We start from the raw sequence: 13,110 nt of genomic DNA, 5'->3' as shown, positions 1-13,110 counted from the left end.
TCAGACCTTTCATCCTGCAGCTGTATCAGCTGAGGAATCTATTTATGTATGTAGCAAGATCTTCTGAGAAGTAATTAACACAACAACTTGAAAGAAGAGCTACTGCATTTAACAAGGGACACAAAGACTGAAGGACATAGTCATACAAACCACTGCCACAGTAAGTGGAGCAGGAATAACAAATTAGCAGGCACACAAGCCTCTATCAGCAGATTAAGGTCACTATGTTTACATATGCTATGAATTCTTGGCCCTTTGTTCCATGCCTAACACCTACAGCAGAACACAGCTCAAAGAAGCATTAACCTGTAACAACCATTGCCCACGTGCTGCTGCCCCAGAAAGAAGCAAGGGCCAATGTGAAGACTCCTCAACAAGGGTATTAAACAAAGAGGATGGATCTCTTTCTAGCACCTCCTCTGCGCTGGCCTGGTTCTCTGCATGTTGCAGTGCTTCCTCATATCCTTCAATCCTTCCCACAGTGCCCCACCACCATGAGGAGACACTACCAACTCATCCTTCACTATATTTATCACTGCCTCTGTTCAGTGCTGTTTTCCCTAGTAAACATTCCTTGTACCAGGGCCCCACGACATTTTTTTCTTCATCTCCTGTCATTGCAGAGCTCAATTCAATACACTGACCCCTCCCTTCTTCCCTTCTACACTCTTACCTCTTACGGACAATGTTGATGTTCTTCTCCAGCTTTTCATAATTTATGTATTCATTAGGTTCAAAGTGGCTCATGGCCACCTTGGCCCGTGCGCACAGGACAGGAGCCACATGGTAGCGTCGTACCCCACTATTCAAGGCATGCTGAAAAAAGGAGAGTATTAGCACTGGAACCCTGTAGAGTGAATTTCTGTAACATATCAATAAAAAATGTTTTTCAGTTTTTGTTACTGGGATTTTACAGACCGAGGAATAGAAAAATTGCAAAGGTTTTTAAAGACACCCAAATACATTTCCTCATACACTACTGCATATTATCTTAAACAGTGAGACACCAAGGTACCCAGAACAGGTAGCATTTACTAAATTATTCCACATTTTTATTTGTTGCACCAGATGCCTTATGCTTTCAAATGAGAAATCTGCTTTCAGGCAGTGTGAAGCCAATTCTCAAGAAAGCTCCAGTTTGCCATACTCCTTATAGATCAGAGTCATGGTGGAGAAGAGCCAATGCTGTTCCTGGTTTGTATTTGCTTGCTGCCATTGAGTTGACATTGGAGGACTGGTAGGTGACACAGCATGAGACTGAGTGGACACACCTCAGTTCTGCCATCACATACTAAATTTCCTAGGCAGGATCCCTCCATACTGCTACAAAACTTACTAAAAATCAGAAGGAGACTTTGGTGTAGGGGCCTGGTCTACAATGTAACACACAGCAGGAGAAGCAAGATGTGAAAAAACCACACCAGCTCCACCACCCTGGCTGCACAGAACCAGGTGCTCTTTTCCTCACTCTCACAACAGCACCCTCACCTTTCACCTCCAAAAAGCCTTGTCCTTACCCCACAGGTGAGTTAACTGCATGATAAGTGAACTATACCGAGAGCTGAATGCATCAGCAAAAAGTGCCAGGGGAAAAAATAGCCCAAATTTCACTTGGCAGCCTCCACAGTGAGACAGTTTCCTGGAACACAGGAGAAGGGCAGGCTACGGTGAGGCACCTTTACAGCACCTGACCTGAAAGAGACAGGCCAGTGCCCAGGGCTAAAAGCTCTCACGCAGCTTTGAAAAGTGAGTCAGACAGCAGCCTCCATAAAAACTTCCAAGGATTTGGCACATGCATTTCTTACATGCCTTCAAAGTCTCACTCATGAGCATTAGAAGTCTAGAAACAGACTGAAGAAAAGAGTTCAGAGTTGTTCTTCCTCCTCCAGTATTACACCTTAATCTTAATCCCACTTTTTCTATTCATCCGCTACTTCAGTGTTACAAAGTTTCGATAAGTACAGGTTAATAAATGTAGCAGTATTACACTAAACACTTATTTTGCATGTCCTTGTTCAGAACACAATCATTGTACCTACCACTGGTTTGGTTTTTTTACCACTGTCAAGAAAACTAGTTAATTCTTTAAATCTGTTCAAGTGAATATTTTTTCCAGCTTTCTTATTACCAGTATTGAAAAGATTGCCTGAAGTAATCACGATCAAAGAGACATCACCAATTTTTAGCCAAGTCTCTTGTTTTATTATCCTTTTGATAACACTTGTTAGTATCTTTTGCAACAAAAATTTTGAGAAAGCTAGGCAAGATCACACTACTCGGTGCACTAAGGGTGCAGTTTGCATTTTTACCAAACTATCCTAAGCCATTACACAAAGAGCTTTTGGTAGAAGCAGTACAGACCTCCAGCAGGTGCACAACACTGTCAGATACTCAGAAGAGTATCTGAGGAAAGTGAACCTTGTGGCACAAAGAGGGCACTGCTCCTCCATGAGTGCATGGGAAGCCCAGTCATCAAATTTCACTGTGCTGCACTTTAATCTTAGAACTTCCAGAACTTATCACAGGTGTCAGACTTAAGACCGTTCCCTATTCCACCAGCAAAAAACGCCCAAAAAAACCCCCAGAACAACCACCCACACCCAATCAAACACCACCCAGCTTCTCTTTGTTTAACATACAAACTAGGCCAAGCTGCTCTTTACCTAGCAGCTGTGTAACTTTTATGTTTGCTTTGTTCCGGCCTTTTTTTTTTTTTACCTTACAAGATATTCACTGTCTTGTGAAAGTCTCCAACTGCTGGAGTGGCTTGAAAAAAACCACTGAGCTATTTAATCACTGTTCATGGAAAAATAATCTCTTTCCCAGGCCAGGAACTATATTGTGGTTTAATGCAGTATTTTCTTCTTAATTCATCATAGAGAAGAACACATATGAAAATAAAAGTAACAGCAGAGGCTTCATAGCATCTTAGTGTTGTGTGGGACCAAAGCTGATTAAAACAGAAATCTGAAGCAGGGCTCTCCAAAAAGAGGTACAACAAAACTTTTCAAACAAAATTCAGGTAAAATCTTTTTTTACACATCTATGGGTCTTTTCACTTCATGAAATGGCACAAGGAAATGTAATTTTTTTCACAATACTATGTCAGTATTCAGCTGGTAACTGTGAAATCATCAATACAAAGTAGTTGAATCCTGCTAACCACAGCTTCAGGCTACCAAAAGCAGGAAGAGAGTGTGTTTAAGATGAAGGATTCTGTCTGGACCTGGAGAAGTCTGGAAAACTGAAGGTCTGTTTCTGTAATGGCCAATATGACCCAGGGGAAATAACTGCCTAAACCAATCAGCATTAGTGCTGAGAATCTAGAGAGACTAGAGAATCATTTTTCTCTACATAAGAATTTTAAAAGCCACCTAATTAAAAAGTGCCATCTTCATTTTACCAGGATATAAATCTAATCCCATATTTCTGCTGGGAATTAATTTGATTCAATATAGTTGTTCTCATGCTGGCAGCCAGCAAGTCTAAGGCTCCACCACCACCCACCACCAAGCATAAACTGCCTGGTTTGAAAGTGTGAGTTCTCCTCTCAAAGAATCTACAATATATCACTCATGACACCTGTCTGTTCTCCATGCATGTCCTTCTTCTATTGTATCCTCAGAAATGGGGTGGCAGAACTGCAAGATTAAGGAAAAGTCACAAGCTTGACAGTTCCCAGCTTCATTGCCTCTCACACTTCTCTGAGAGGGAATGCACTAATGCTTTGTGAGGGCTTCCATGGTATTTTTTTTAATAAGTAGTGAGAAGTGCCTTGAGCCAAACAGCCAAGGGAAGCAGGCAGCCACCAATCTATAAATTTACCCTTTTATCCAGGAACTGTTTATTGCCAGCCTAACCAAAAGCTGCCAAGTGACCTCCTCTCACCTGGCACTGAATCCCTTATTCCAGTTTGCACGTCCTTGTTCAAATTTCAGTAAAAGGAATGACAGTAATCATTACAGGGCTCCTAAGCCTATTGGTATTTTATGAGGTGAAAGGCTTCCTTAAAAGACAGAAAAAAGCCAGTCTAATAAATGGGTCATTATTTCTGAAATCTCTGTATGGAAGCTAACACTGCTCTTTACAGATTTTAAGGCAGCTATCTTGCATTTAGCTCACTACAGTGAATGTTCCAGATGCAAGGGGAGTCTGAATTCAGAAAATAACTTGCATTTTGGCAGCCAGTAAGGCAGATGAGCCCAGTGAGCAAAAGCTCATGTTCAAAAGAGTAGCAAATGTGTTACGTGCACTCCTATCTGGGAAATCTGTCCTAGAAATCCCAGTTGAAACCCAAAATACCATCTTTCCTCATCTTCCCTCATCTAAGAACACTAGCCAAGTTTCCAGTATTCACCATGATTCAGCCTAAAAAAGAAAAATAAAATGGAAAAAAAAAAAAAAAAAGCAGTGTGGTATAATCAAATTGTAAATGCAGGCTCATTTTCTAGACCCACCTCAAAATAGCAACCAAAATTATGGTTCTGAAGATGACTTTAGCCCTGAACAACATTTCTCCCAGATACACAAAGCTGCCCATGCATAATTTCAGTACTTACCCACAATGCCCTCAATAAACCCGATATTTCAGGCAGTTAAGAGCTTTACAGTCCTCCCTTTCAGTCAATCGTCAGCCAATGTGGCTCTAAAAATGGAATGTTACTAAAAGCATTATCTCAGGTAGGCAGAGAAGAGATCTTGACCCCCTGAGGCTATTAGAACTATACTTTAAATAGGACAGTCAGTCCAAATCAGGCTAATTCCAATTTACTTCCCTCAGCAGCAAGCTTTCTCTGCAGTTCCAGTTCCAAAACAGTTCCAAAATGGGAGGTAAACAGAACCAATAGTAGTAATATGTGCCATGGACAATGCTGGCACTATCACAGTGATTGACAAGATGATACTCATACTCATTAATCTCTAGTCTGGCACAAAGAGGCAAAAAACCCCTGCTTCCTAAAGACATCACCTAGAGGCATGTTTGGTCACCATCAAACTGATTACAGATTTAGTCCTTCACAGGGAGGAAAAAAATATGCACCTTGAGTCTGATAATAGATGACAACCTCCTGGAATACTAAATTCCCCATATTGACTGTGCCAGCACAGCCTTTGTTTTGCATAATACAATATTAATTTTAGCAAATGACTACTTGTTCTCATGCAATGTCACACCATAAAATGAGAACCAATTCATTACCCTAATAAAAGATTTGCCTTCATTTTATGAGTAGTCATTTCTGTTCAAAGTACAAACTAAAAACTATTTAACAACTAAGAACAAATATACCAACCTGCAATGGTGCTATTCTGTAACTTTCACTTAAATTTAAAAATCCCTATACTTTTCCAAAACATCTACCTCTAAAGTAAGACAGTAATAATAAAACTGGAATGAAGATTCACAAAAGACTTTCAGAATACTAAAAGCCAACCAAATTCTTACTTCAGTTCCCTAGGAAAGGGGAATGAATTGGCCAAGGTCACACGTGGCAAAAGGAGAAGTTATGCTGGCTGCCTTTATCACAGGGGAGCAAAGGCTTCCTTATCCCTTAGCAGCCCTAAACAGAAAATTGCACCTCGTATTTGCCTTACAGGCTTTAAAAGATCATGAAAACTTTATTACTGAGTAGACACTAAACACAACGAAGTCTCAAGGAAGGCAATCTCTGTGTCAAGATCATATTACTGGCAAAGGTGAATTTTAGAGGTCATGACAGACAAGAATGCAAGAGCCACTATCACAGCTCCGGGAAAAAAGGTTATTTATGTGCCTGACCCCCCTGCTTCTTCAGCCTTCCTAGCTCCCATTTATACAGAGATGTTGGCATCTTTGTCGCCCAGGGGCCTCTGTTTGTATTAAAAGGATTTTTGAAGCAAAGTAGCCAAAAGACAGCTCACTCACACAACAAAGGGTCAGTCACCTTGTGCCACCGCACGCCCATAAGGGGAAATAATACAAGACGAAGGAAAGAAAAATGCCTGCCCCGGGGAAAGATCTTTTATTTCACCATTCAGGCCCATGCCCCGGGGCTCTCTGCCCTGTTAGGCCCGGAGCTTTGACAGCGACTCCAGCGCACCGCAGCGCGGTCCGGGCGGACGGGGAGGCGGCGGCGCCAGGCCGCGTCCCCGCCGCCCCGTTCACCTTGCACTCACCTTGACCGGCCGGGCCCGGGGGCGGGAGACGCCCTGCCCCAGGGCCCGAGCATCGGCCACGCCGCCGCCGCCGCCAAAGCCGCGGCCGCCCCACCATCGCCATGGAAACGGGGCGTGGGGCCGCATCGGGGACACGCTGACCTACACGCGGAGGCGGGGACGGCTCGACCCCGAGGCTGCGGGCGGGCGGCCGCCCTCCCGGCCGCCCAGCGGGCAATGATCTTGTCCCGGCCGCAATCCCCGCCGCCCGTCCCGCCCGCTGCCTGCCCCGCCCGCTGCCGCCGCTCACCCTCAGCCGAGCCGCCAGCACGCAGTACGGCGCCATTTTGTTCACTGACAAAGATGGAGTCGCGCCGCGATGGCGTCACGCCGCCCCTTTGACATCTCCGGCGCGCGCCGGGGGGCGTGGCCGCGCAGGTCCTGGCAGGGAGACACCCGCAACAGGGAGGGGGTTCTCGGTTGTCACTCGGGGCTCTTCTGGGCGGCGAAAGGCTAGGGATGGAGTAGTTTTAGGGGCGAGGGTTTATCTCGGAATCCCCCGGCACTTTTCCCCTCGGGGGAGGCGCTTTGGGAGGCGCTGCTCTCACCCCGGCCAGGACCCGGGGGCGGTGCGGTGGTGAGGGCTCCGCGGGCCCGCAGCAGTAGCAGCGCCGGGCGGGTATCGCCTCGCTATGGCCAAGCACCACCCGGACCTCATCTTCTGCCGCAAGCAGGCGGGTGTCGGTGAGTCCCGGGGGAAGGGGGGATGAGGATGGGGGGGTCCCTTCACCCCTTTTCCCGCTGCGGGGCGAGCGGGAGGCGCGCGCGCGCGTGGGCCCGTTAGCGGCCGTTGGGCGCGCGCGGCCGCTAGGCCCGGCGGGGGGGGTGGGGAGCAGGAGGGGCGATGTGCGCCACCCGCTCCTCCCTTCCTCTCCCTCCCCCTCTCCTTCCCGCTTTTGTTTTCCTTTTATTTAACCTTTATTTCGATGGCCCGGCGTGCGTTAAGGTTCCAGCAGCATTTGGGAGCATCTTTCTGGCTGCGAGACAAAAGTTATCTTCCGGGTTTTCCCTGTAATGTAGATAACGGGATTTACCCTTGTCGCGTCTGAGTAAGGTTCAAAGAACTCTTATACAAGATTAGAAGTTGAGGTATCCCTTCCAGGTTTTTGTCACTCACTAGAAAACAAATTTAATGAGCAGCTTTCTGCAAGATCCATAAATGCGACACATTCAGCTGCACTGTCCGTGGGAAATCTCTTTTTAGTATAGTCAGTGCTTCTAACCATTTGTATATGTTGAAAAGTTATGTCCTGACAAATCACTTGTCTCTCTTCAAATCACTATTTAGCCTTTGTGAATGTGGACATCTAGTCTTTGAAACTTGCTATTTATGGCATTTATCCAAGTTCCTAACATCATTGTTATGAGTGTCCCAGACAAGTGACAAGATTTCTAAGATACATTTAACTATCTTTATGTTCTAAAGCAAAGAAGTGTTTGGGCTGCTTTAAACAAACAATTGATTTCCCCCCACCACTAAAACCAGTGTAAAAGCTGTGCCAAGACTCATGTACAGCATTTCCTTCAGTCAGACACACTGGCTGTGTTTGAAATGGAATTATGGATGTAGGTTTTCTTACTGCAGAGGAGTGTTATTGTGCATTCATAGTGCATCTTTAGTCCTGATAAATGTCTCCAGGAAGATATATATTGTTTATCATTAATGTTTGTATTTATGCTCAAACCATTTCTGTGGTTTAACCTTTAATTTTTTGAAGGACTACTCATTGCAGAAGATAATTATTTGACATTCAAGCTCATAGTTACTTAATTTTTTCTCCTGCCTCAAATAATTATTTTTTTTATTTTTTTTTCCAGCAATTGGAAGACTCTGTGAAAAATGTAAGTATAGCATCCACATTTAGTTGCTTGAGAACATAGTGTTGTGGTTAGAGCATGCAGTTTGGATTCAAAGGTTGGAATCTATTTTTGCTTTTACCACAAACTTGATGGCACTCTTTGAGAAGGGAACAATTACCTTAACATTGCAAGTGTAGCTCAAGGAGTACTTAAAAAGTTGCAAGCTCAAACAGACTTTTGCACAAGCGCAGTTCTAGAGTACCTGTTCCCAGCATTTCCACTGGCTGAGGCTACAGTGCTTCACTGTATACTGCTTCACTGGATCCTTATAATCTGTAATACCAAAATATCATACTGATCATTTCAAAGCAGGGGGAAAATGCATTTTTGGATTCTGGCTTCATCCTACTGCGAGAAAGGTTCCCATTAGCATCTAGGAGAAGAAGAAATGGAGGGCAAGCACCTAAAGTTAGAGCAGGAAAGAACAGATTCCCATTGGTAGTAGCTGAGATTTGTCACGCCAGAGATTTAAGAGCAGGTTAGACAAGCTGTTTGTGGGAGTCTGGATTAGATACCTTGGGAACTGGTAATAGGATATGAAGCCTTTCATCCGTAGGTCAGTGTTTTGGTTAAGATCCAGCTCAGCAGAAACTGTCACTGGCATCTGATGGCTCCTCGCCTGTATGATATGAGTACTTGAATTTCACTCCGTTCCTTGTGAGAGCGCAAGGGCAACTTCTGTGAAATGGCTGCTTATGCCAGTTTGCTCTTTCTTTGGCTTTCTCACAGATGAAGGATTAAAGGGACCATGAGTATAATCTCTTTTCTCTTTGAGGATAGTAACTCCAGACTTTTGTTGATGTGGCACTGTGGGAGAAGCACACACTGCTGCTTCTCTGTAGGTAAGGACTCTAGTCCTGTCAGTCTGGCTTTTTTTGTTTTGCAAGTGAGTAAGTCAGGAAAAGTTGTAGTGTAAAGGTAGTGGTACAATCTAAGCAAATCTTGACTAATCACAAAGAAGTAATTTTGGGTTTTTTCTCTGACTGTGAATGTATGACTAAATGTAAAACAACCCTCAAATATTGCAGGCCACGGCCCTTGTTCCTCTCAAGTCTGTGTGCAGTGCAAAGTTGTGCCCTGTGCCTGCAAGGCACATTTCTGCAGTTCAGCTGTAATGTCTATGAGTGTACAGGAAAGTCACTTGACTAGGAAGCTTTTCCTCTGACCTGGGGGTGGCAAAAAGGACATTCTGTAACCAAAGGCTGTGCTGTGCTCACAGGTGATGGCAAGTGTGTGATCTGCGACTCCTACGTGCGGCCCTGCACCCTGGTGCGCATCTGTGACGAGTGTAACTACGGCTCTTACCAGGGCCGATGCGTCATCTGCGGGGGGCCCGGCGTGTCCGATGCCTACTACTGCAAGGAGTGCACCATCCAGGAAAAAGATGTGAGTTGCCATCCCAGCTACACAGTAGCCATGCTTACCTTTAAGGGGCTTGGAACTGCCAAAATTAGTGCTGGGACAATTGGCACTCGTTTGCGATAACTCAAACCTTTCTTTCCCTGTTGATCGGTCCCCGTGTTTGCAAAGCATTTTGAGGTATTGTAACTCTCTTCATTCTAAGGATCTCTGGCTGTTTTGCACACTCACAGTTCATTTCCTCCACAGTCTGCTTGTTGCCACTTCAGGTTGTTATCTTACTACAGCTCCAGCCTAGGTTTCACCAGGGTCAGAAATATTGCAGACACTGCAAGGCAGTGGTAGGAGCAGCTCCTCACTAGAAGTCCATTATGAGCCACTGATTAAGAGCACATATGGTACTGTAAGGCCTGTGGAATCAAAACCTTTGTTTTTCTTTGAATAACAAGGTAAAGTTGGTCCTTAGTGTCCAATGGCTCCACTGCTAATTGTGTTTCACAATTTTGATGCTTCTTGTATAATTTCAGTGGGGTACAATTTATGTTTTCTTATTCTTTTCTGGAATGGTTTGTATTGTAGATACTTCTCTTTCTGCTAATGCTTTTTGATGTAATGGTCCCTTTTGTCTATATCCAGAGCTATCATCTTTTTATAATATTTTGCTGAAAGCCACTGCACATGTGAAATGAAGCAGCTATTCACCCCTTGTAAGGCTTTTGTTAATAATCCAACACAATGAGTGCAGGACATGAACTCCACCAAAGCAGTTCATGTTACAAAGACCTTACAGAAGAACAAGAACATGATGCTTACAGCTCTGCTATCCCAGAATATAGGCCTGGTAGCTGTGAGAGTTTCTTTTAAAAGTTGTTTGGTGCTTTGCAAATGTCATTTCCTACACACCCTAATGACTGTGAAGAATGTGCTGAGAGAGTGGTTTACAGGAGTGTCCTCAGCTGTGCAAGTTGCTGCTTTAATTCTCTCCAGTGCCTGTTTTCTCTAGAGGCCTGCAGCCAAATCCAGAATAGGAGCAGGTCCTCATTTGAATTTAGTCATTAGATCTAATAGGACCATAGTCTTTCTCTGTATCTAAATATGGATATAAGTGCTGTGATGGTGGTGCTGCCTCCTACTTTCTAATTGTTGTGAAAAACAGTAGTTTTGTTCACTTGCCTTTGGAATGAAGATGCCTGGCTTTATAAGTCATGAATAAAATAGGCTTGTTTTTGTTTTTATCAATTCATAGGGGTTCCCAACAAATGTTTCTCATAACCTAAGATGCATCTGTATCTTATATTTGATTCAGGTGTGAAATAACCAGCTACTCTGTCAGGGAGGACTGTAGAAAACAGAGCTAGAGGAGAATAACAGGTCTGGGGTATTTTGACACCCGGTGAATGCTACTGTGAGTGAAGAAAGTTGCTCTGTGGCAGAAAACTCAGTATTGCAGATGTGAAGTTGCAGATCTGAAACAGTAGATTTGACATGATTTGTTGCAGGACTGGAAAGTGCTGGCACAAGCATAGGGAGCCCAGAAGGAGAAAAATTAGGTGTGCTGCTGCCTGTCACAATTATGGTATCTGGTGCTGATGTGAATAAGAAAAACAGCTGGGCAGAGCTCTGTACCTGAAGCTTTAACAGTCCAAGGTTTCAGCCACAGCACTTTCATCATCCTCAGAGAAAGACTGGAAAAGATACTGAAGCAAGAAAGCAAATAAAATGGAGGGCAAAGGGGAATGCTATGTGGCACAAAGCAAAGGACCTGGTTACTCTTGGTTCATTTATTCTAGTGGAGGAAGAAATGAAGTATTGTGTCAGCCCACTTCGATCTGTGGGTAAAGGCCAGAATCTCACCTTGTCACCCAGGACATCTGTGAGTTGCAAATAGTAATCTTTTCTTGGGGAAAGGAGGGTGCTCATGAGCTGTGTCCTTAGGAGGAGGTGGAAGAATGAACAGAGCCCTGCAATAAGGTTGTCAAGATTTGAACAGACTCCATGGATCGTGGGAGGCAAGGCTTGAAAGAGTCCTACTATTGAGGTTCAAAATGAAATAAGGAGACAGTAGCTAGAAATGGGTTGTGGCAGGTGTATGGGGGAGGGATGATTTCTGTTCCCTACCTCTCCTGTTATTCCTATCATGCAGATCCTCCCCACCAGATTGCATCTCTGGCATGGGAGCCAGGAAGCTTGGTTGCAGATTCTACAGCATCTGACATCTGCCCAGGGGCTTTCTAAATCTAATGCACTCAGGATTGTACTTCAGCCAAGGACACGTGTTCCTCTGCCTGCTGGGCCCCTCACAGCTGCTGTGGCCAACCATAATGTTTTGCCCTAAAGAATTATGCAGATGCTGGGCTCAGGTGGCCCACGGGCAAATGTTCCCAGGTATACCAAGAGGTGCATTTCTGATGTGATTTTGCAACCACACTTCTCAGGAGGGTTTCCCCTACTCCCCTTGCTTTTCTTGTGGCTTTTTTCTCACCATCTACTGGAACTGAGGTACAAGAACCTATCTGTGTAGCTGCTGTGAGTAGCTGACCCTACAGCCTCTGCAGTAATCGATCCAGGATGCAAGAAACCTATGGTTCAGTTCTGCTGTCACAGCTGAGGGGTTCCTAAACACAAGAATGGTTTGGTGACATCTAGAGCAGCAAGATTCTTTTTGTCTAAGGAGGGGAAAGGTTATTCCTCTGGGCCCTAGAAGTCCTGCATATCCTGATTTAGAAATAATTCAATGTTTTCACTAATGGCTGATGTTATATGAACTGTTTTCCATTTCAGCCCTGAGGGAGAGCATGTCCTACAGTAATGTTGAAAAGATAGCCATCCTCTTCTCTGTTTCACTGTCTTACAGGTAACCAGCACTGGAGAGCAATTTATCTGTACAGGTGTTTGAAATGTGTTGAGGACAGGGCGAGGAGTGTGGCAACTGAGAACCTGCTACAACTATGATGTTATTCGGTGTTTGCTCCTTTCCTAACTTGCAGTTTATTTTCTTTCAGAGAGATGGTTGCCCTAAGATCGTCAACCTGGGCAGTTCCAAGACAGATCTTTTCTATGAAAGGAAAAAGTATGGCTTCAAGAAGAGGTGATCCTCTTCATACGTGGCTACCTCCTTGGATTGGCAAGAGGGTCTTGGAACATCTGTGGACTTTACTCTTATTGAAAACTGGTTGATTTTTTTTTCTAAAACAGTACAAATTCAGTAATATACTTGGGGTTGGAGAAATAACACACTGAGTGGGGACTGAAACCTGATCAGAACCAATGATGAGAGAGGGCAAATGAAGATTACTGTCTTCTGCCTTTGCAGAAGCTCTGCTAGTAGTTGCCCCAGCTCTCTATACAGAGCAGAGTTGGCAAGCACTTACACATAGAGGAGCTATGTAAAAATGGGAAGTGCTGTTTTTAGAGTGGAGAAACACCTTGAGGTTGTTCTTACTGGGCCTCCTCTCAACTGTTTGAAATTGCCCCATCCATCAGTGTTGAAGAATGAAGCATCAATCTGCTCCCCTCCTCTCTTCCTACAGTATATTTCCATGCTGCCCTGTTTTGTAAGGAATCTGCTCATGGCTGGTACCTTCCTAGGGAGAGCACAGCTGTTCCTTGTTTTCTTTGACAGCTAACTCCAAGGCCATTTCTTGTAGCCATTTCTGTAGGATGCATACCAATAAAGCTTTTTCTTTTGGGTTTTTA

At 44.4% G+C, this 13,110-nt stretch overlaps 2 protein-coding genes across 4 annotated transcripts in view; one reads left to right on the top strand and one right to left on the bottom strand.

Annotated features, from left to right (window-relative positions):
- Nucleotides 1-11,101, bottom strand: part of LOC131591395 (aconitate hydratase, mitochondrial) — a 27,075-nt gene extending 15,974 nt beyond the window's left edge. The window contains exons 1-3 of one of the 3 annotated variants that reach the window (XM_058862032.1): nucleotides 11,041-11,101; nucleotides 8,258-8,328; nucleotides 674-816 (exon numbers count right to left, since the gene is read on the bottom strand). In XM_058862032.1, coding sequence (XP_058718015.1) covers nucleotides 674-816; nucleotides 8,258-8,328; nucleotides 11,041-11,086 — 260 coding nt within the window. In that variant the 5' untranslated portion in view covers nucleotides 11,087-11,101. Of the gene's footprint in view, nucleotides 1-673; nucleotides 817-6,156; nucleotides 6,298-6,445; nucleotides 6,603-8,257; nucleotides 8,329-11,040 lie in introns of those variants that run through there. The other 2 variants (XM_058862033.1, XM_058862031.1) reach the window with 2 other exon arrangements.
- Nucleotides 6,668-13,110, top strand: LOC131591396 (PHD finger-like domain-containing protein 5A). Its single transcript, XM_058862035.1, has 4 exons — nucleotides 6,668-6,879; nucleotides 8,014-8,037; nucleotides 9,275-9,441; nucleotides 12,417-13,110. The coding sequence occupies exons 1-4, from the start codon at nucleotides 6,828-6,830 to the stop codon at nucleotides 12,504-12,506; spliced, it is 333 nt and encodes a 110-aa protein (XP_058718018.1). The 5' UTR covers nucleotides 6,668-6,827; the 3' UTR covers nucleotides 12,507-13,110.

The sequence above is a fragment of the Poecile atricapillus genome, chromosome W (assembly GCF_030490865.1).
Source record: "Poecile atricapillus isolate bPoeAtr1 chromosome W, bPoeAtr1.hap1, whole genome shotgun sequence".
NCBI classification, from domain to species: Eukaryota; Metazoa; Chordata; class Aves; order Passeriformes; family Paridae; genus Poecile; species Poecile atricapillus.
This window is presented reverse-complemented; position numbering and strand designations above follow the sequence as displayed.

Bases quoted from the DNA above. Each gene is read 5' to 3' on its own strand.
- LOC131591396 (XM_058862035.1), top strand. From the start codon at position 6,828: ATGGCCAAGCACCACCCGGACCTCATCTTCTGCCGCAAGCAGGCGGGT. The intron at 8,038-9,274 runs GTAAGTATAGCA...CTGTGCTCACAG, and splicing joins TGGAAGACTCTGTGAAAAAT to GTGATGGCAAGTGTGTGATC. The intron at 9,442-12,416 runs GTGAGTTGCCAT...ATTTTCTTTCAG, and splicing joins GCACCATCCAGGAAAAAGAT to AGAGATGGTTGCCCTAAGAT.